Source organism: Gopherus evgoodei, chromosome 7, assembly GCF_007399415.2.
Source record: "Gopherus evgoodei ecotype Sinaloan lineage chromosome 7, rGopEvg1_v1.p, whole genome shotgun sequence".
In the NCBI taxonomy this organism is placed as follows: domain Eukaryota; kingdom Metazoa; phylum Chordata; order Testudines; family Testudinidae; genus Gopherus; species Gopherus evgoodei.
The window spans coordinates 84,328,852-84,352,939 of record NC_044328.1 but is presented as its reverse complement, the minus strand read 5'-3'; the positions used below and the strand labels follow the sequence as shown (position 1 = coordinate 84,352,939).

General features: G+C 43.9%; 1 protein-coding gene across 9 annotated transcripts in view; it reads left to right on the top strand.

Moving 5' to 3' along the window:
* Positions 1-24,088, top strand: part of DOCK3 (dedicator of cytokinesis 3) — a 612,097-nt gene that overhangs the window by 544,351 nt on the left and 43,658 nt on the right. For all 9 annotated transcript variants that reach the window (XM_030569027.1, XM_030569026.1, XM_030569028.1 and 6 more), the window contains 2 exons: positions 15,983-16,069; positions 17,901-18,005. In XM_030569027.1, the coding sequence (XP_030424887.1) occupies positions 15,983-16,069; positions 17,901-18,005 (192 nt within the window). The remainder of the gene's footprint in view (positions 1-15,982; positions 16,070-17,900; positions 18,006-24,088) is intronic.

Genomic DNA, 24,088 nt, shown 5'->3' with positions numbered 1-24,088 from the left:
GAGCAGTAAAATTATTTTGACACTATTCAGCACATTTTTCCATTGCTGTGTAGCAGGGCTCAGGTCAGGGAATAGCAGAATTTTGCAGCTATCAATTTCTGTTAGCTCTTTTTTTCTGGGCAGCCAGAAGAAGCCTTTCTCTGCCTCTACCACCAATGGCTGCTATTGTGCTGCTTGCTGTAATTTGTTCTATCTGTCCTTTATAAGGATTTCCTTAGCAGCATTCTAGGGGTGAGATTCTTACCCCGTTCTAGCCTCTTAACACTTTGTAAAAGGTCTGCAGTAGCATAAAGGAGATCTAAAACTCCTGAATATAGCTGGAGGAGAATTCCTCCAGCACAGAAATTGAGGAAGACAACAGCTATGGGCCGTTTTTTGAGGACCCCTTCGCAACCATTGACAAGAAGGGCATGCCAGGGCTGGGCTGAGGACAGGAGGGGTGTTTCAGGACAGGGCCACAGCTCATAGCACTAAGTGATTGTGGGTGGTGCTGCTGCCCATAAGCAGCCCTTACATGACTGTCTAAGTTATGTCAAGAGCCACTTCAGCCCATGGAGCAGCCCAGAATTGCCACATTAACACCCACACAGGCTGCAGAAAAGATGTTTTTTGTTCCATCACTTCCACTCTGTCCTTAATGGGTTTGTATCTCAAGAAGCCAGTAGCGCTAAGATTTTAAGCACTGGCTTGATTTTCTCTGTCTAATTTGCAATTTGTGCAAAAACCTTGTTTTAACAGATTTTTTTAAATCTCAAGGATCTCAGTCAACGTTTTGTCTTATAAAACTCCTTGTGTATCATTTTCACATATGAAGATTTCAACTTGCTCTCAGTAAATGTGAATTCTAGTGATTCCACCTTATTTCCCAGTATTAAAATACTTCATCTCGGTTTGACTGCATCTTATCTGCATTCTTTGACAATGATTCTAGCAGCTTCCAGGTTGTAACCTCTCCAGTTGCAGCAGAGCTTGAGGAAGAAGAAGGGAATTCAGTAAAGTCACCAGCTTCTTGCTGGCAGACATTTTTTGTCCATTTCTCTGTCTTTTTTGTTCTTCCCTGAGGTACAGTTAATTAGCCAGGGTCAGAAATGTAACCTTTGTACTGGAAATCAAGATTTAAGAGATTTTATTTGCTGTTCTCAGACCCAAATATTCATTGACAGCACCTTAAAAGCTACTGAGACTTTTAGTTTCAGACACTGAATGGAACAGACTAAATGTGATTCATTCTCTTGGTGGATAGAGATTTAGAATTAAGCCGCATTTTGCATCAAGTCCACTGCTAGGCCCCATCATTAGCAATATTTACCAGCCTAATGAAGCCCATCCTGTTTGTGACATCTCAGTGTACATTCTTCTCCCTTACTGTTTTGAGCAGGGGTGCACAAAGCCAGATTTTCAAAAGAGTGCATGTTCAAATGCCCAGAACCCACAACTGGAGCTCAGCTGACATTTGTGCTCCAAAATAAGTAGCCAAGTTTCCAAAAGAGTTCAGCATATTGAGTTCTGAGGTCTTCTGAAAATCTGCCCCCAATTGTGCATGCTGAGCACTTTTGAAAATCTGCCACATAAATCCACTGCAGCTCATGTAAATGTTGCAATTTGTGAATTTTGAGATTTGCTTTATCAGTGCCTTCTGAGTGTGTTTGGTGTTAATCAGTGTAGAACTGCTGGCACCATAGAGCAAGGTTGTAATAAGGGGATAGATGAGAGATGCTCAGCAAGTGAAGGAGGCTGTAAAAGCTGAAAACAGATCAGGAACAAGGTGAGTGGAGGATCAAGGTCAGATGAAGAAGTCATGGTGAGAAGAGGGAAAGAGGAATGACATCATAGAGAGGACAGGAACTTGCACAGGGCCTACAGCTAGAACTCAGATCTTTGATTATATAAAATTACAGATGAGTCTCATTTAAGGCATAGATTTTAATCAAGGGGATCTAATGTTTCAAGGGTAACTTCCATGTGCGATATTGCCAGAATCCTTGAGTGGAATTACAGCACCACACTTCAGTTGTCTGTTTATTCTCTCTATATCCTTTTCAAATCTACACTCTCTGTCTTCCTTTCTCTCTTCTGTAAAAGATGGAGACAGTAGTCATATCCTGGAGTTTTCCTCCCTGGTATCTCAATTTGTAGCTACAAAATGTTCACGCAGTGCAATAGAATATCTCCATGTTGAAATGTAACCAAAAGAGAGAGCTTCATTTAGGATGACACGTGTAATATCAAAGTACATTTGACAGAGCTGGTAGAAATAATGAAAACTGCGATAAAATTATAATAGCATTCAGATCACAGGAAAAAAGAGAACATGCAAGCAGGAGGGGAAGACATCTATAGGGTCAAGTCAGAGGAATAGCTTCCATTTTTTCACTGTCCTCTGTCTAAAACTAGACACTAGACATTCATATAAGCTTCAGTTGTAACATCCCAGTTGGATTTCTGAATCTCTGGATTCAGAAAACGACTCTTACTCCTTTCAAACTGCTTTAGAATTCATTTTTCAGTTCTGTTCTTTTAGATAAATCCAGAATATCTGAGGAGGCAAAGAGTCCATACATTGACATTTAAAAATGTTTGTGTGATAAATAAAAAATAAATGCCATTTGGATGGCAAATATAAACCCTTAACCATGTAATGTTTGAAAAGGAAATTTTTGGCCTGTAAGTATGTATCAGTTCATTTGAATTGGAAACTCACAGCAAAGATGCTATTGTTATGAGATCATAAAGCCTGAGTGATATTCTGAGCACCCAAGCAACTGGTCTTCCAGCTGGTTTCCTGTTATGTTGTTGACTATCTAAATAGAACTCGTGTCCTCAGTGCAAAAGATTTTCATCATTTAAAGCTATATATATTACCAGAACAACCAAAAAAAAACCCTGAAAAAGCTGATGCAAAAAATCTTATATTCGTTTTTTGCCATTCACAAAAGCTGCAGAAATTTAGGATGGTTATTTTTGTTTTTTTAATTCTTGGATTTATGCTTTCTTTTCTAAATGTTCCCAAGATCTCACTTACCATGTTTTGAGCTTCTTCAAATAAAAGATACAGCATCTCTCAGTTCTTCTTCGAGTGCTGTCCCTGTGGGTGCTCCACTCTAGGTGATGGTGCGTCCCAGCACCATTGATCGGAGATCTTCGGTAGCAATGCCTGGCCAGGACTCACATGCTCAGCTGCTGTCTCGAGGTCTCGTTAGAGTCTGCTTGAGAGTATGCGTCCCGCGCCCCCCTCAGTTCCTTCTCAACTGTCCTTGGCTGAAGACGGGACTTGGGGCAGTGCTGATCCTCTTCCCAGGTCTCTGAAGGAAACAATTACAAAGAATATAGAAATAGTTAGTTGTAACATCCCAGTTGTTTCCCCTACCTTAGAACAGTTACTTAGTTTTTAAAAAAAAAATCATCTTTTTTCCCTCAAGCTTGTCTCCCGCGGCGACACTCTCCCCCGGCATTCCTAGTTCAATAATGCCAGGGGCTTCAGGATTCAAGAAATGTGCTTCCTGTCAGGACTATGTCAAGGTCCGATGGACTTCCACATTGTGTGAAGTGCCTTGGCGAGACACACGTCCCTGCCAAGTGTGTCCATTGCACGAGCCTCAAAACGGGCTCGTCATGACAGGGACCTGCGGCTGAAAATGCTTCTCATGCAGAAATCCCTGCAGCCACTTCTGGAGACTGCAATGTCAAACCCTCTCCCTCACACTCCCCGGCCAGGTCCGAACCAATTGGGAGCCTGGCTTCACCCTCTCAGGCAAAGAGGCAAGAAGTCCAACTGTCTCCAAGCAGAGACTTTCACAAGGGTAAAGGGTCTCCTGCGAGATCCTTACTCTCAGTACTGACAGCACCGAAGGCAGGTGCCTCCGACCATCCCAGCACCTAGCCATGGCTCCCATGGAGTGCAGAGGCAGGGACCCGACTTCCTGTGCCAGGAAGGTCTCCTTAGCACTGAAAATAGACCTGTTGCCGACAGCGCACTTTGCCCTGGTGCCGAAAAGAACGTCGGCACCATGCCTGCCTGCTACTCAGATAGCAGCAGTGGTCCTCCCACAGAGCACCTAGAAGAGACCCCTGGCACTGGGAAAAGCCAAAAAAAGGTCTGTGCACGCCTTTGAGCACAGATTGCGTGCAGCGGAGTCAGAGCCTAGGGAACAGCAACAACAGTTCCTGAGTCAGGACGACCTTTCAGTGGCACCTGAGCCTAACTCTCCGCTCCTGGACACACAGTGCTCACTCTTTTACCAGCTGCTCTCCCCACCTGACCTGGCTATCTTTATTGACAGCAAGCCTGATATGCAGCAGCAGGTGGAGTTCTCCCCACCTGCCTCTCCTCCTCCACTGGAATCTTTTGCACCTCAGGTCATGGCTTACAACCACCGGCCTCAGTTTCCCTACTTCGCCCCCCCCGTGGGTGGCACCTAACTTTCTTTTCTGATGCCTTGGCCTCATTGGTATCCGTGGCCAGCTCCTACTGCCACTCACCCTCATGTTTCTTCCACCAGACCACAAGCTCCTTCCTCATCTCTATCTCTATCTCCGTCTACTTCTAGAGCACCTGAACTCCCCTCTGAAGAGGTGGGCTATGGACCATACCCTGATTCGCCAATTCCTTACTCTCCATCGGTTCCAGATGGAGCCCTCATGCCTCTGCCCCCACAGAATGTGGACGACTTCTAACAGTTCCAGGAATTTTCAAGAGGGTGGCATTCACCCAAGACATCCCTTTAGAGGAGGTCCAGGAGACACAACACAAACTCTTCAAAATCTTCCAACCCTCTGCGCTCTCAAAGATTGCGCTTCCCATAAATGAAGCACTCCTAGAACCAGCTGACACTCGCTGGCATACCCAAGCCTCTATCTTACCAACTTGCAAAAAGGCTGAACGTAAATATTATGTTCCTGCTAAGGATGTTGACTTTTTATTCTTCCATCCACAACCAAATTCTCTTGTAGTGGATGCAGCGACTACCGGACCACCCCGCAGGACAAGGACCTCAAATGCCTTGACATCTTGGGCCACAAGGTTTATACCTCCTCCACTCTGCAATTCAGAATTGCAAACTATCCAACCCTACTTGCAAGTTACGACTTTGATAACTACAATAAACTCTTTGATTTTATCTGCCATATTCCAGAGGACAGGAGAGCAGACTTTAAGTCAGTCCTTGTCGAGGGCCAATTGGTCTCCAGAATGGCCCTACAAGCATCTCTGGACATGGCAGATACAGCTGCCTACACTACTGCAACTGCAATGGTTATGCACAGATCTTCCTGACTCTCTACATCCGGTATCCCCAAAGACCTGCAGACCAAAGTGGAGGACCTCCCCTTTGATAATGACAAACTCTTTTCCAAGAAAACCGACAAAGTCCTTCACATGAAAGTCCTTCACCATGAAAACCGAAAAAGTCTTTCACCATGAAAGATTCTAGAGCAATCCTGCACACCCTGGGCATCTACCCATCCCTTCCCAGGAGACAACAGTATCACCAGCCTCAGAACAGACCACGTGATATACCCAAGAATCGCCCTAGACTTCCTAGGCGCAAACAAAACCAAGCGCAAACAGCTACCTCCCACCCATCGGGAAATAAACAACAATTTTGAAGCATTGGTCGAGGATCTGCATGACCACCCCTTGACTCGACCACCTACTTGCCCATTTGGCCACTGCCTCCAGTTTTGCACCATGCCTTGCAGCAGATTATACAGGACCGTGGGGTCCTGGAAATAGTTCAGTCCGGTTACTGTATCCCTTTTATATCCTATGCTCCTATCCTTCCCTCTTCAGGGACCCCTTTCATGAACACCTGCTTCGTGTAGAAGTGGCTCATCTTCTACATATAGGAGCAGTGGAATCTGTGTCGACACAACATCGAGGAAAAGGGTTCTACTCCCACTACTTTCTGACCTAGAAAAAGACTGGAAGATGAAGGCCTATACTAGACCTACGCTGACTGAACAAATTCGTAAGGGTACAGAAATTCAAGATGGTACACTGGGCACAATAATACCTGCGCTGGAACAAAGGGACTGGTTCACAGCCCTCGACCTACAGGACACCTATTTTCATATATCCATTCATCCAGCCCACAGACACTTCCTGTGGTTCACAATCGATCATGACCATTTCCAATACAAGGTACTCCATTTCGGACTCTCCACAGCACCAAGAGTATTCTCCAAGATCCTAGCCATAGCCATGGCCCACCTCCACAGACACGGGATCATACATTTCCCCTACCTAGACGATTGCCTCATCAAGGACAACTCATACGATGAGATGCTACAAGCTACCCATTTCACCATTTCCTTCTTCCATAACTTGGGCCTGAAAATAAACGTCCAAAAATCCACCCTGACAGCTACACAGCAGATCAAATTCATTGGAACTCACCTGGACTGAATTCGAACCAGAGCCTCACTCCCAGACAACAGATTCCTCACTATTATACATCTCGTACGTACGCACTCTGTTTGTCCCAGGATACAGGCAAGAATGTGCCTACAGCTCCTTGGCCACACGGCTGCCACCACCTTCATGGTCAAGTACACCAGGCTGCACATGAGATATCTTCAGGGCTGGCTCAACTCAAACTACAAACACAGCAGGCACAGCCTCTGCATGCTGTTAACTCCTCCAGCAACATACTAGCTTCCCTGCAATGGTGGAGAAGACCAGAGAACCTTTGCATAGGCGTTCCCTTTAAAAAAAAATCCCCCACACTCATGCTCACCACGGACGCTTCCCTGATCAGTTGGGGAGTGCATCTGGAGGGACACACAGCACAAGGCCACTGGTCCACGCCAGAGACATGTCTACACATAAATCTCCTAGAGCTCAGAGCAGTGAGACGATTGCACTCCCTATGCATAGAAGCCATCCAATTGTAGAATTGGTGCATACAACACCACATACAAATTATTGCATCGTACCTACCCAGCTGTCACAACACTACCATCAACACACTCAGCAGACACTTCTCCAAAGAACATGAATGGGAATTGCACCTTGCGATACTACAACAGCTCTTCTCCCAATGGGGCACCCCATCAATAGACCTCTTTGCCACAACCCAGAATTGCAAATGTCACCTATTTTGCTCCAGAGCAGGATTCGGGACTGCATCCCCAGGAGATGCGTTCCTCATCCCATGGAACAGCTCTCTCACGTACGCCTTTCCACCGATCCTCTGATACACAGGTTCCTGCGCAAGATCAGAGACAAGGCCCGGATCATACTCATTGCCCCAGCTTGGCCGAGACAGATATGGTATCCTTACCTGCTCCACATGTCCACTCGTCCTCCATGGACTCTCCCCAGCAGACCAGATCTGCTTTCTCAGGTCAACGGACGAATTCTTCACTCTCAGCTCCAGAAACTCCACCTGACAGCATTGTTCCTTCATGGTTTCTGACCCATGAATTAGCCTGTTCTGAGCAAGTCCAATATGTCCTCCTGCATAGTAGAAAAGACTCCACTCGTAAAACTTACCTGCAGAAGTGGAAGTGCTTCTCCCTGTGGTGCTCAAATAAACACTTATCACCTCATATTGTGACCCATCGTAGACTACCTCCTGAAAATAAAACAGGACGGACTCTCACTCAGCTCCATTAGAGTACACCTTCCATGATTTGTTAGAAGGCTATTCTCTCTTTTCCCACTCCATCATAAAACACTTTCTCACGGGCCTACAAAATCTCTACCCTGAGATTTATCCATCAGCAGCTGCATGGAATCTCAGTCTCGTTCTTCATGGTCTTATGAAGCCTCCATTCGAGCCCTTACCTACCTCATCTCTTCTTCATATGTCCATATGGAAGGTAGCTTTTTTGGTTGCTATAACATCAGCAATTAGGGTAAGGGAAATAAGCCCCCTGATGGCCTACCCTCCCTACACAGCCTTCTCTAAAGACAAAGTTACCCTGCGACCACATCTTAAATTTCTCCCTAAGGTGGTGTCCACTTTCCACCTTAACCAACCAATATACTTACCTACATTCTATCCCAGACTTCATGACTCTGCACGAGGCAACTCTGCATACCCTGGACGTCAGACGAGCAATTGCCTTCTATTTAGACAGGACTAAACCATTTCATAAGTCTTTACGCCTATTTGTCTCCACTACCGAGAGATCAAAGTGTGCAGCTATTTCTAAACAATGCATTTCCAAGTGGATCTCTGACTGCATCAGATCCTGTTACCGCATTCAGAATGCTCAACCGCTCGAAGGCATCAGAACTCATTCTACTAGAGCCATGTCAATATCTGTTACCTTCCTCCATAATGTACCCATTCCTGATATCTGTAAGGTGGCCACGTAGTCATCTGAACACACATTTACCAAACACTATGCTATCACGCAGGATACCACGGCAGACACCATACAGTAGGCCATACAGTATTGTCTACAGTACTCACTGCCACAACTCCAGAGTCCCACCAGCCATAGGGGGTACTGCTTCACATTCACCTGGAGTGGAGCACCCACAGGGACAGCACTCAAAGAAGAAGAGAAAGTTACTCACCTTGCAGTAACGGAGGTTCTTCAAGATGTGCGTCCCTGTGGGTGCTCCACTCCCCGCCCTCCTCCCCTCTACTTTGGAGTACTATTCTGATCTCTCCATGGTAGAGAAGGAACTGAGGGGGGCGTGGGACGCGCGCGCTCAGGCAGACTCTAATGAGACTGCAAGACAGCAGCTGAGTGTGTGCGTCCTGGCGAAGCATTGCTACCAAAGATCTCCGATCAACAGCACCGGGACGCACCATCACTTGGAGCGGAGCACCTAAAGGGACACACATCTCAAAGAACCTCGGTTACTGCAAGGTGAGTAACTTTCTCTTTTGTGACAACTAACGTTTTATTTCTGTTATTTACATGACAGTGATTTGTAAACCAGTTAAAACTTCCTAAATAAATAGATATAATGTAAAGAAAATAAACTGAATGTAAGTGCCTACAGTGCTCCCTTGCTATAGACCTGTTTGGAGAATCAGTCATGTTGTATTATAAAGAGGTCTTCCGTGGTATTGAGGGTGAGAGAGCAGAAATGGTAGAGGAGACATTTAGGAGAGCCTTATAAAGAGAGGTATGATATACTGTATCAAGTGGTGTGGGAGTTCATTTTTTAAATAAAGGTGCATATAGCAAGAAAAACGTCATCCACATTCATTACTACTGGTCTGATAGGGTATGTCTACTCTGCAGTAAAACACCTGTGGCTGACTCATGTCAGCAGACTTGGGCACAAGGGGCTCAGGCTGCAGGGCAATAAAACTGCAGTGTACACATCTGGGCTTGGGCTGGAGCCCAGGCTACAGGACCCTTCCCCCTTGCAGGGTTGCAGAGCCTGGGCTCCAACTCAAACCCAAATATTAATACTGCAATTTTATATCCCCACACCACAAGCCCAAGTCACCTAACAGTGGCCAGCTGCAGGTGTTTTATTGCAGTTTAGACATATCCTTAGTTACTATTAAAAAAATGGTAGGGTCAGATTCTGATTGCCATATTTACATTAATGTTACTCTCAATGTAGTATTCTCCTATTTGCAACATTTGAAGTATCTATTTATAGTTGTTAGTCTAATAGTGAGAAGCAATCCATGCCCAAAGAGCTTATAATCTAAATAGGCAAGATAGACAAGGGTTGAGAGACATCAATTTATGAAGCCCTCATCATCATAGTATCTGAGCATCTCCCAAAGTTTAAAAGAAGTAACAAAAAAATCCTTCTCTCTCTTTTCTTCCCTGCCTGTGGAAGTAAACGTTTGAATAGTCACCAGAATTTCATTGTGGGACCGTGGATATACTGTATGGAAGAACTCAATTAGGGAAGGCTAAGGTGAAGAAATGAGTTTTGCATTTAGTTCTGAACATACTGAGGTTAGCGATTATAGTTATGTCCCTTGGCAATGAGTTCAATAGTATAGGCCCAATTCCTATGCAAGTTCTGGTTTTCAAGTTATTGACCCTAGGGGTGCTCCACCATAGGATGTGTATGCACATGTGCACTCTTGACCAGATGCTTTAATTAGCAGTGTCCACAGGTCTGTTCTATGCATTATACACCTTGTGCTCCAGTGTGAGGGCATCTAGGGAGGGGCAGACCCATTGCCACTCCAGTTCCTTCTCAACTGCCATTGGCTCAAGATAGATCACTGGGGTGCCTGCTGCTGCTCTAAGAGTATTTGTTCTTCTTGTTTTGATTTGTTTAGGTTTTTTTTTTAGTTTTAGTTTTGAAGTACAAGTTTGTGTTTTCAGGGCGGTTCTCCCACCTCAAGCTTTCTTTGTTGCTTGTGGCACTCTCTATCTGGGTTATGCCAAGGACTGTAGGTTTCAAACCCTGCCAGACCTGCCACAGATCTTTCCCCCTCAGTGACAGGCACTCCAGCTGTGTCCGGTGCCTTGGAGGGTCACATAACGCATCAAATTGCAAGGTCGTTACAGGGTTCAAAAGCAGATCTTGCAAACGGAGGTAGGATAGATTGACACTCCTCCTAATGGAGCACTCCCTGAGGCCTGGGGGATCCACATCCTCTTCCATTCATCAGCTTAGGCTCTCAGGCATCACCGGTGGTACTTCCTGAACTCTAGAGGCAGTTTCAGAAAAGAAGCATTCAAAGAAGAGAAAATCCCATTCCCTGAAGAAAGACTTCAGAAGGGGTAAGGTCCCCTCTTAAAGCTGGACTCAAGGAGACCACGCATCCTATTATAGCAGGGGTGGGCAAACTTTTTGGCCCAAGAGCCACATCTGGATATGGAAATTGTATAGTATCAGAGGGTAGCCGTGTTAGTCTGGATCTGTAAAAGCAGCAAAGAATCCTGTGGCACCTTATAGACTAACAGACGTTTTGGAGCATGAGCTTTCGTGGGTGAATACCCACTTCCTCAGATGCATGTAATGGAAATATCCAGAGGCAGGTATATATATGTGTGCTAGCAAGCAAGCTAGAGATAACGAGGTCAGTTCAATCAGGGAGGATGAGGCCCTGTTCTAGCAGTTGAGGTGTGAAAACCAAGAGAGGAGAAACTGGTTCTGTAATTGGCAAGCCATTCACAGTCTTTGTTCAATCCTGAGCTGATGGTGTCAAATTTGCAGATGAACTGAAGCTCAGCAGTTTCTCTTTGAAGTCTAGTCCTGAAGTTTTTTTGCTGCAGGATGGCCACCTTAAGGTCTGCTATAGTGTGGCCAGGGAGGTTGAAGTGCTCTCCTACAGGTTTTTGTATATTGCCATTCCTAATGTCTGATTTGTGTCCATTTATCCTTTTCCGTAGAGACTGTCCAGTTTGGCCGATGTACATAGTAGAGGGGCATTGCTGGCATATGATGGCGTATATTACATTGGTGGATGTGCAGGTGAATGAACCAGTGATGGTGTGGCTGATCTGGTTAGGTCCCGTGATGGTGTCGCTGGTGTAGATATGTGGGCAGAGTTGGCATCGAGGTTTGTTGCATGGATTGGTTCCTGAGCTAGAGTTATTATGGTGTGGTGTGCAGTTACTGGTGAGAATATGTTTCAAGTTGGCAGGATGTCTGTGGGCAAGGATTGGCCTGCCACCCAAGGCTGTGAAAGTGTGGGATCATTGTCCAGGATGGGTTGTAGATCCTTGATGATGCGTTGGAGGGGTTTTAGCTGGGGGCTGTATGTGATGGCCAGTGGAGTCCTGTTGGTTTCCCCAGCTAAAACCCCTCCAACGCATCATCAAGGATCTACAACCCATCCTGGACAATGATCCCACACTTTCACAGGCCTTGGGTGGCAGGCCAATCCTTGCCCACAGACAACCTGCCAACCTGAAACATATTCTCACCAGTAACTGCACACCACACCATAATAACTCTAGCTCAGGAACCAATCCATGCAACAAACCTCGATGCCAACTCTGCCCACATATCTACACCAGCGACACCATCACGGGACCTAACCAGATCAGCCACACCATCACTGGTTCATTCACCTGCACATCCACCAATGTAATATACGCCATCATATGCCAGCAATGCCCCTCTGCTATGTACATCGGCCAAACTGGACAGTCTCTACGGAAAAGGATAAATGGACACAAATCAGACATTAGGAATGGCAATATACAAAACCTGTAGGAGAGCACTTCAACCTCCCTGGCCACACTATAGCAGACCTTAAGGTGGCCATCCTGCAGCAAAAAAACTTCAGGACTAGACTTCAAAGAGAAACTGCTGAGCTTCAGTTCATCTGCAAATTTGACACCATCAGCTCAGGATTGAACAAAGACTGTGAATGGCTTGCCAATTACAGAACCAGTTTCTCCTCTCTTGGTTTTCACACCTCAACTGCTAGAACAGGGCCTCATCCTCCCTGATTGAACTGACCTCGTTATCTCTAGCTTGCTTGCTAGCACACATATATATACCTGCCTCTGGATATTTCCATTACATGCATCTGAGGAAGTGGGTATTCACCCACGAAAGCTCATGCTCCAAAACGTCTGTTAGTCTATAAGGTGCCACAGGATTCTTTGCGGAAATTGTATAGTGGGCGTTGAATAAGAACATAAGAATGGCCGTACCGAGTCAGACCAAAGGTCCATCTAGCCCAGTATCTATCTATTGACAGTGGCCAATGCCAGGTGTCCCAGAGGGAGTGAACCTAACAGACAATGATCAAGTGATCTCTCTCCTGCCATCCATCTCCATCCTCTGACAAACAGAGGCTAGGGACACCATTCCTTACCCATCCTGGCCAATAGTCATTTATGGACTTAACCACCATGAATTTATCCAGTTCTCTTTTAAACGCTGTTATAGTCCTAGCCTTCACAACCTCCTCAGGTAAGGAGTTCCACAAGTTGACTGTGCACTCCATGAAGAAGAACAGAGGTAGGATAGATTGACGCGCCTCTTAATGGAGCACTCCCTGAGGCCTGGAGGATCCAAATCCTCTTCCATTCATCAGCTTAGCCTCTCAGGCGTCACCGGTGGTGCTTCCTGAACTCTAGAAGCAGTTTCAGAAAAGAAGCATTCAGAGAAGAGAAAATCCCATTCCCTAAAGAAAGACTTCAGAAGGGGTAAGGTCACCTCTTAAAGCTGGACTCAAGGAGACCACACATCCTATTATAGCAGGGGTGGGCAAACTTTTTGGCCTGAGGGCCACATCTGATATGGAAATTGTATGGTGGGCAATGAATAAGAACATAAGAATGGCCGTACTGGGTCAGACCAAAGGTCCACGAAATTGGGGTTGGGATCAGGAGAGGGTGAGGGCCCTGGTTGAGAGTATGGGCTCTGGGGTGTGGCCAGGAATGAGGAGTTCAGGGTGTTGGAGGGGGCTCCAGGCTGGGGTAGGAGGTTGGGATATGAGGGGGAGAGTGTGAGGGCTCTGACTGGGGGTGCAGGCTCTGGAGTGGGACTGGGGATGAGGGTTTTGGGGTACAGGAGGGTGCTCCAGGCTGGGATCAAAGGGTTCAGATGGCAGGAGGGGGATCAGGGCTGGGGCAAGGGGTTGGGGCCTGGGAGAGGCTCAGGGGTTCAGGTTCCAGGTGGTGCTTACCTCAAGCAGCTCCCGGAAGCAGTGCCTCCGCTCCACTCTGGCTCCTACACGGAGGCACGGCCAGGCATCTCTATGCACTGCCCCATCCGCAGGCACTGCCCCTGCAGCTCCCATTGGCCTCAGTTCCTGGCCAATGGGAGCTGCAGGGGCAGCGCTTGGGGTGGGGGGCAGCACACGGAGCCCCCTGGCTTCCCCTAAACGTAGGAGCCGGAGTGGGAACATGCCGCTGCTTCCAGGAGCTGTGCAGAGCTACGGCATGTGCGCGCAGAGCACCCCGTGACCACACTCCCCGGCTGGAGCATGGGAGCGGGACAAGCCCCAGACTCTGCTCCCCAGCAGGATCTCAAGGGTCAGATTAAATCAGCTGGCGGGCCAGATGTGGCCCGCGGGCCGTAGTTTGTCCACCACTGCATTATAGGTACCGCTGAGGCTCCTGCAGACCTTGGTATCCAAGAGTCAGCACCTCCCAAAAAAAATCCCATTCCGAAAGATCTAACAGAAAACAGCACTGAGAGGCCCCATCCTCGGTATTGGGAGCAGACCACTCTAGACACAGTAACTCATCTAAGATTAAGGACTCTACAACATTGTTTCTGAGCCATTTTTATACCAGGAACTGGCTTAGTGCCTTTCAAAACTGTGTCAGGCAGATCTCAGGGCCCAGTGCCGGTCCACAGACGGGTAGTTGAGAAACACTGCTCTAGAAAAGCTGCCTCAAAGGCATCAGTATTGCTATCGTCTCACAACTACAGAACGTTTAGACTGGCTTCTATCTGTCTCCAGTACCATCCTCCTCATTATGCATCAGTTCAGAGCACAGGAACAATGGTCTCTCCAGGACTGGGTCTAGCCCTGATACCAGCTATGGCCCAGGCTCCTCCTGTCCTCTACCTTAACCCACTGTCACTGTCCATGTTCCTGTCCTATGAGGATCTTCTCATCTCAGAAGAACTGGAATCTCCCCTCTTAAGGGGCACTGAGAGAGGTTCTTCCCCGGTATCATTACACCAGCCAGTGACCAACCCTCTTTTCTCCTTTCCATCCTTGTTGTCAGCCAAAGTTCTCATCAGAGTTCCATATCAATCAAGACAGCCATTTCTGTGTTTTATCGTATGCCCCGCACCTTGAAAGAGGAGGCTAAATGCCATACCTTAGATATTAGAAAGGTGCTTGCCTTTTGTCTTGACAGGACAAAGACTTTCAGGGCTTTCCCCCAACTATTTTTATCTTTCATTGAAAAGTTGAAGGAACAGCCAAGCTCTACTCAGAGACTGTCAAAGTGGGTTTCAGGTTGCATTGTAGCCTGCTATGAAGCTGTTGGAGTGCATCCCCTACCTAAAGTAACAGTCAACTCCACCAGGACTCAGTCCATGTCCATAGCCCTTCTTAAAGGCATTCCCATCATGGAGATCTGCAGGGTCACAATCTGATCCTCAGCTAACGTCTCCAAGCATTACTCACTCCATCCTAACTGCTTCCAGGACTATAAAGTCCTCAGTGATGCTGTCCTCCAAACCATCTTGGATCTACCTTTTCAGCACCCGCATCCATCTTGAATAACTGCTTAGGAATCTCCTACAGTGGAGCACCCATAAGAACAATAACTTGAAAAAGAAGGAGAGGTTACTTACCTATACAGTAACTTGAGTTCTTTGAGATGGATTGTCCCTATAGGTGCTCAACCAACTGTCCTCCCTCCCCTGCTGTAGAGTCTAGAAGACTTCATGGTTGAGAAGGTACTAGAGAGGCAGTGGATCTGCCCCTTCCTAAATGCCCTGATCCTGAAGCACAAGGTGTATAATGCACAGACATGGACCTTGCTAATAAAAGTCTCCAGTCAAAAGTGCAAAGGCATGCACATATCCTGCAACGGAGCACCCACAGGGACAAACCATCGAAAACAACTCAAATTACTGTACAGGTAAGTAACCTCTCCTTTTCTGTGCTGAAGAGTCTTTTCTAGTGCTTGACAACATCATTGTTCCTGTGGAAAATAGCAGTCATGGAGGCGGGGGTTGTCATACTCAAGGAGAGAGATGCAATCTTTCAGATAGCTAGGGCCAATCCCATGATTAAACCTGACTTTATTCCATTGGGATTTAGGCAGAAGGTGGAGTAGCTATGCAGAACTTTTTTTTACAGTAAGCCTATTTATTAGCTCTTGTATCTTTCTCTGAAGAATTTCCTGATCTGATTAGTGAATTAAGAATGATGTAAAACTCATGGAAACATAGGCATCTGTTAGCATCAAGTTGCTAAATGTCTTGCATCAAACATTTATATGAAACCTAATAGAAAACTCTGTATTGCATTGTGTTTTCATGTGTGTTTGCTCCTTGGGTTTTAATCACTAATGAATTCCCCAAAATGCATTTCCCTATTCGTAACTGTTAAGAGCTTTAGTTGTGGCTGATAATCCCAGTTGGTCTGAGTCTTGTTTGCTTTTGCAGAGCTGGGAGTTTGGAATCCCACTGTGCAGAGAGCTGGCCATTCAGTATGAAAGTCTGTATGATTATCAAAGCCTCAGCTGGATTCGGGTAAGTGAAACCAGCCCTTCTCCCGCCAAACTCTTTATCCATTCCTTAGTGATTACTGCTAATGCATCAGAGAAGTCTGAATTAAAAAACAAACATACTACTCCTCACACAGTTAGGATGGCTTCTTTCTGAGTATGTAATTTTTCCCCCTCTGCCAAGATTACAGATCTGTTCCTGCAACCTTTACTAAAAAATAGACATAACTCTCCCAAATAGGCTCATTGAAGTAACGTCTGATCCTGCCAGCTGTAATTACCAACAAGTATATGGACAACAGTTAAATATATAAATATGAACTATGCTCACAAGCACAAATACATGTATATTCGTATTACTGCATTAAATTTTATTTATTTATATATTTTCTTTATTGGCGGTCAAATTGGTCTCCCCCTCAGATGGAACTTGACAAGCTTATGAATGAGATTATATGATTGGGTTGCCTGTGCTATGGTTTTATATAAAATTTATTCTAGGGGCAGCAAGAGTAGCATGTCAGTCTAGGCTTTTGAGAAAATAAAGAGAGATAAATAGAATGCAAAGCACAGTGAAGTTCATGGTATTCCTGCCAATCATGTCGATTCTCTCATAAAAGCGAGTAATTAATTGTCAAGGTGAATTTGTGTCATCCCTGCTTTTATCAGAAAATCTTAACCAAGGCATCAATAAGGATTTTGAACTGTATGGTTCATCCATTCTCGTTTATGTCCAAAAAATATCAAGTATTACACTAAAATAAAAAGTGCCATGTGTTTGTGAATTGAGTCTCAGGTTGATGAGCACACCTGTCCAATGATGAAGCTCAATTCAGTATTGTATCATTATCCTAAAATTGCATCAGTAAATTAATTATTGCTGTTTCCTCATTGGTTGGATTTAATCAGTCACGTGAAAAAAATCTTGACTAGTCAGTAACAGCCATTCACCTAATTCTTATTCTCATCTCTTCTGTTAAAAAAAAATCTGTTTTTGGTTCAGGTTTCCTAAATCTGTATTAGACATGAATTTCTTTGATGAGTTTCTCCCCATCTATTTTTTCCCCCAGTTTCTGTCTCTCTTCTTCATTCTATTTCCACATTATTCTGTCTGTTCATTTATTGTACCCGTAATGTTTTGAGGCTAAAGCCCCTTTTTCAAAAGAAGGATTAATGTATGCAGGAACCATGAACCTTAACTCAGTTCTGTGTCTGGGCCAGAGTTGCGATTAGGTTCGCCTGTACTGGAGGCTAGGATTCCAAACTGGATTCCTCTCTCCAAAAAAGTCACCACTGTTAATAGTGAACTTGCTGTGAGCCTTTTTGAGCTTTGAGTTGCATGTAGCCCAGCTGGACAATGGGGTCTGAGAGACCGCTTTTGGGACAGGCCAGCATACTATCAGTAGAAAAGTACCTTTTCCTTCCCGCAAATCATTTTTTTCCTTCTCCCTGTTAAACTTACAGATGTCCAGAATTCCAGATAGTCTAGTCCAACTCCACTTCCTGCCCTTTCATGCCCTTTGGTTCACCGTTTAACCTATGGGAGAGAATATGGTTAAAACAGGAGACTGAGAGACTGGGATTCAGCCAATCTAGATTTTAATCCCATTAGTTGCCACTAACTAATTCTGAAACCCATAATTCTAACTCCCATAAAATTTAATGTAAAATGGGGATAATTAAACTAAATTAAACTTACCCATTTCCCAGGAGTTTTGTTTAATTACTGTAATGTTTAAATGTTTAAGTTAAGTCCTTACATAGCAGGCACTACGTAAATGCAAAGTATTATGATGAGATTCTGAAACAGTAGCAGGAACTTTGAGTTAGATATCAACTGCTTTTTCCGTCCACAGAAAATGGAAGCTACCTATTACGATAACATCATGGAACAGCAGCGCTTGGAACCTGAGTTTTTCAGAGTTGGTTTTTATGGCCGGAAATTCCCCTTCTTCCTTCGGGTAAGGCAGTTCAGAAGAAAGTGCAACATATCAACCAGGTCTGGATTTTTTGTGGGAGAGAGGAATGTTGTGACTGTTGAGTGTTAAAAATAAGATTTTGCTTTGAAAGGGATAGAACTGATTGATCCAGCTCAGAGACATTTTTGTGTCATTTCCACTGGGCTATTTGCTGCCCTCAAACTCTGTGCTTTAATATTTTGTATTGTTTTGTAACTATCAGGAACAACCAAGGGTAGTTTTATCCACACCAACCATTTTGGAAACTTACAGCTGATTTTTGTTTATGCAATAAACACAGAGATCTGTAAAACATCAAACCATGGTGGCAAGTTGTCCATCTTTCACACTGATTGGTGTGAGATGTCAGGTCTTGGCGTGTAATCTCTCTTGCTTTCTACAGTGAGAAATGGGTAGCTTGTTATATCTGCTCCCATAAAGTCAGCTTACTGGGTAAACTAAAGGAACTGGACCCTTGGTAATAATTCATGGTGAAGACACAGAGGAGCGGATTTTCAGGTGCACAGATTTGCAAGCTCAATATCAGGAGTTTTGATACATGCAAGTTTGTGCATGTGAAGTCTTATCCAGACTCAACAGCATTTCTTTCTCTCCATTCAGCATAGCACCCTGTTGCAGCAATTTTGGCTGTAGTACATTACAAACTTCCATTTTTTCATAACACATCATTCTTACAAGGTCTCAAATGACGTTCAGAGCCTAATATCAACTTGGTGGCTCTTCTAGGCTGCTTTTACACTAGAATTTTCAGACATGTTCAGCCACAGCTGTAAAACACAGCCCCTCATCTACATAAACTAGTGTCAATCCTCATTGTCCACTGGCCTATACATAATCAACTGGGTTTAATACCTGTTGTTTCAAAAGAGTGGTTGACTCCTTTTTTCTAATAGTGAATCAACACTAAAAGCCTAGCCTAGGAAAATGAAGGCTCTGAATGGATATGATTGCGCTCTATAAATGTCTCTGGGAAGTAAACACCAGAAAGGGAGAAGTGCTATTTAAACTAAAAGATAATGCTTATAAGAACAAGTGGTTATAAACTGACTGTGAATAAATTTAGGCTGGAAATTAGAGGAAGGTTTCTAAGCATCAGAAAAGTGAGAATCTAGGAGTAGTGGGGATAAACAACCTAACTGATTCTAAAATGGAACTTGACAAGCTTATGAATGAGATGATATGATTGGGTTGCTTGTGCTAGCAGGGGCCTGGACTTGATGATCCAAGAGGTCCCTTCCAGTCCTGTGTCCCTAAAATGGGTGTTGCTGATTATAGTTTGACACCTCATGTAAAACTTACTTGTCTGACAATTCTAGTGTAGGTAGAACCCTAGCAACTACACTGACAAGATAAGCTAACTTGAGACAACTAGAACTCCAGATTTCTGATTTTCTTCAAGGGAAGGTGTGACAAGAGATTGTAATCAATTTAGTGGTGCATAGGAGGAAGGGAAGTCAGAGCCTGCAATGGTGAGAGTGCATGGGTGCTTTGTTAGTAATGTATATATTTTTAAGGTTTCCAAATTTAAAAAAAAATACCAGTACTTTGAAGGGAGTTAAAAAATTTAAACTCTGGTGTATAGGTAATTTGAAAAAAAGTGTGTTTTATGGAGAAACTTGAAGGGGATGGAGGCATGTTAGAATAGGTCATCAACAGAGGTGCCCACTGGTGGAGGACAGCATAGAACAAGGGACAGACATGAGAGGCATGAAAGTATCGAAAGGGCAGTTAGGCACACAGTTTGGATGGAGGAAAGGGAGCTGGAGCAAAACAGAAACAGACTAGATTAGAAAGTTAAGCCAAAGCTAAAATGTGCAAAGCCTGTGTCAATTAGCTTGATTCTGATGTGGAATGTTAGTGGAAGTGGGTAAAGAGATCAAAAGAGATGACAAATCTTAGAAGAGTGAACATAAAAAAAAATTAAGGACTGGAATATTAGAGGTGCTCAAACCCTGATAACCTACAGAATCTTACATGATAAATATGATTTCTGAGGGTCAAGAAAACAAACAGAAAAAGCATAACCATATCCAGTAGTTCAACTGTGAAAGGTGAAATGTAGAAGAAACCAGTATCAACACATATGGAGATTTTTAGAGGAAATTATCTCAGTTTCACCTTTTGTATCTGGCAGTGGAAATTTCAGAACATGAACAATAAAAACTAGTCATTAGAGCAGAGGAAGAGATCCTAAGATCTGTAGTTCCATAAGTGAACCTAGCCTGCTTTTCATTTGTGGACATACAGCTGCATCTTGGATAGTAAGTGACCTGGCCTGTATGTTTAAGAATATGCATGAGTTTTCGGTGGTACAACAAGTACTCTTGGTTAAATTGTATAAGAGTGTGGGAATTGCTGCTAGTGACAGAAACAGCAAATATACTGTATACAGTTATAATTCCCCTTAATTCTCTAATTATATTCCATAGCAGTGTTTCTACTAGCAGAGTGGGAATTAATAATGTAACAACCTCAATAAACTCCTTCTTTCTCTCTTAATAACCGATAGTGTACAGACATTTCAGAGACTGAATCCGTTAGCTGACCTATCTGCATAGATCATATAGTTAGATGATTGATTAGTGTTAATCTAAAGAGTAAGATTTTCACTGATTTAAAATAAAATATGTATTCAGGAATTCTCAGGGATCAAATAAGCACCCAACACTTTCCTCTGATTTATTGTTTCCTTGCTGCAGATTTTAAAACAGGAAATTACCATGCTCACTTCCACTTCTTCCACTTGGTAGCAAACATATCTAAAAATGTCATTGTTCATGTTGCTAAGAATTCTGAATCTCTTTCTGTCCTGGCTGTATAAAGGGCAGTTAATTAAAAACTGTCTGATTCTACATTACAGAAGTACAAGTAAGGCTTGACAAACGATGTTTTGAGAGCTTGCACTGGCTTCTGCAGGGAAGAATCTGTATTAAATGCAGATTTCAGGTATTTTCAGTGCATTATGGTTAGAACCATAATAATTTGATGCATAGGCTCACAATTTCCTGGGTTGCTATGGTCAAAAGGAAAAAAAAAAAAAGATACAAGAAGAAGTAGAATGGGTCTCTATTTACAGGTACATCTCTTCATGTCAAAGTTAATAACAGCTGGGAACTTTGTGCATTACACACAAAACTGTCCAGATCCATCATGTAATATTTCTTCCTGTTCAACAGTTGCTGTGATTGATGTATGGCAAGTTAGATATCACAGATGGAACTGATATCTGTTCCAAAATGACATAGTGCGAGGCCATGGAATAAGCATTTATTTTGCCCATTGGACTTGGAGTGTTTTTGCTTCAAGATCACTAGAGTGTGCCTTTCTACTTGTATTACAGTCCTTACAGAATAGCTGGTGATCTATCGTAGCCACCAAGAACAATCCATTATTTTAATTTCTAATTTTAGTACTTCATAAAGCTCATCCACTTTCTCATTTTCCATGCAATGTTTAAATATGCTGCAAGGCAATGAAAAAAAATTATTTAATTCTTTAGCAGAATTTTTTGTATTTATCTTGCCACCTTTTGTCAAGACAAACAGGAGATATGTTTTAGCTCCAATTATCTTCCAGCTGAAGGAAGACACAGCAATTATTCACAGATACCTTAACTTCCAGTTCAAGAGGAAGGCAGAGAAAGACTCATCCATGAAACAAGAGTATTAAAATGTACCTCTTGCCACTACAACTAATGAACTGATGAAACAGTGCTGTTTTTCTGGCTGACCTTAATATTCTTTCATTACCTTTTGTCCTTTCCAGACTAATCAGACAGATAAGTTTTGACACCCTAAACAGTTTTGTCTCTACTTCACAGTGAAGGTTAGAAATGTTGTAAACCTCTTCTTGGAGTGGAGGTTAAATCTCTTTATACAGGATTCTGCAAAGTGAATGGACAAAAATAACTGCTGCCTCGTCCAGAACTAATAGCTGCTCCATTGTCCTTCCATGCACAGGTAGGTGGATCTTTACAGAGAAGAAAATTCTAGTAGCAGGATCTCCCCTCAGAGCAATTCACACCTCAAAGTTACAGTTCTTTGTCTACTACCCCATTCTTCTGCAGTCACAGGACTATGCTGTTTCCTTCAGAGGACAGAGGGATAGAAATTTTATGCTTGGAATTTAGAACAGTGGTTTCGCAGGCTGTAGCCAGGGTGTCCTGTCCCTTCTGCCATCTCACCCTTTCCCTGTGAACAGGGTTGTGGGACTCAGAGAGCTTTGGCTGGCATTCTGGGAGTACAGAGTTAGCTCCAACTCCCTGTTGACCACTATCCATGATCAAGACTAGGCCTTATTTGATATGGCTTTTTCTGGGCACAGTGTGTGACTTAACAAGACAATCTACATGGCTATGCTGAAGTCAGGTTCCCACCAAGCTCTGTTGTGGTGAGGGGAGCTACAGAAGCAGCAACTTTACTGTGATCAAGTAGCCCCATGCCAGAAGCCATTTTTACAGAGACTTCTCCTTCCCCTACAAAGTCTCCAGGGATACATTTCTCAGTGCCAAACACCCAAACAGCAGCCTAGCCAAAAGCAGTCAGAGACAGACCTCCCACTACCACAGATGAGGTTGCAGGAGGTTCCAGAGACAAAATAAAAATCATTATATTCCTCCTCCCATTACAATAATGATCTTTAACATGGAACATAAAGAAAACTCTCACCACCTCTCCCCTAGCCCTGCAGGCAACAGTGATCAAGAGCTCTAGTCAGACATAGCTCCCCTTCCCCCCAACAAAAGAAATAAAATGCTTAAGGATGTCAGAGACACTGACATTCTGGGGCATAGTTGGTCCCACCATTTTACCACAGAGAACTCCCATTTTTTGATCGATGAAGTATCCAGGGTCCTGTACTTATCATCAGAGAAGGAAACTAGCAAAAAAGGAAAATCTGTCAAATGCTTCTTCTACCTTAAGACTAAAGAAGACATGTTTCTCCATAAACCCAAATCTCCTCGACTTTGTTAAAGAGAAGGCTCACCCAATAGCACTCCTTCTTTTCCAAACTGTAAACTGTATCTTGCCCAAAGAGATATTTGAAGAATGGATTCCCAATGTGTACTTGTCAGCCTTCACTATTAAAGAGAGCTCTATTTGCTTTGCATGAACGGTGGCCATCAAGAATCTGTTATTGACCAGTAGATACTCATTTTAAGAAAGACTAAGAGCTTGTCTCAAAATGTATTTCAGTCAGCATAGCCTCAGCATTTTGCTCTCAAGGAAACAGACTGCTAGAAGTCAGATGACAGAACAAGGAGTAATGGTCTCAAGTTGCAGTGGGGGAGGTCTAGTTTGGATATTAGGAAACACTATTTCACTAGGAGAGTGGTGAAGCACTGGAATGGGTTACTTAGGGAGGTGGAGGAATCTCCATCCCTAGAGGTTTTTAAGGCCTGTCTTGACAAAGCCCTGGCTGGGATGATTTAGTTAGTGTTGGTCCTGCTTTTGAGCAGGGGGTTGGACTAGATGCCCTCCTGAAGTCTCTTCCAACTCTAATATTCTATGATTCTAAGTCAAATCTAGAACAGAGGATACCTAAGAAGTCATACAAAATGAGGAAGAACTTGGAGATTTGCCAGTATGCCACAAAGTATATCCACAAAGCTGCCTTCAGCTAAGTCGTTGTCATTAGTTCTCCTTACTAACAAAGACAAGAGGGCTATATGGCTTTATTCATAGCAACTGGATGTCCAGGCCAAACATAATTTTATGGTACTACTTTTTCCAGGTCAGTACTTTGGGGACAACTTAGACAAGGACCTAAAAGAACAGAAAGCCTATGTCCCAGAAAAGAAACACCCTTAGTCTTTCTCTCAGAATTTTGTGGCTTTGGCTGCTTTCCAGCAAAGTCCAAGGTTAGCTCTTGTTTCATGTGGGCCTTCTCATTCAAGTTGTCCAGAGGCTGAGAACTACAGAGGCCTCCAATAGTCTTCTCATGTCAGAATATCAGCAGATCCCCTTCTCTCCCAAAAGACAGAATTCATCACTTCAAACAAAGGGGAGAAAACCACCAACAATTAGCGTGTACCATCTAGTTTCAGATAGGCTGTATGTAGAATT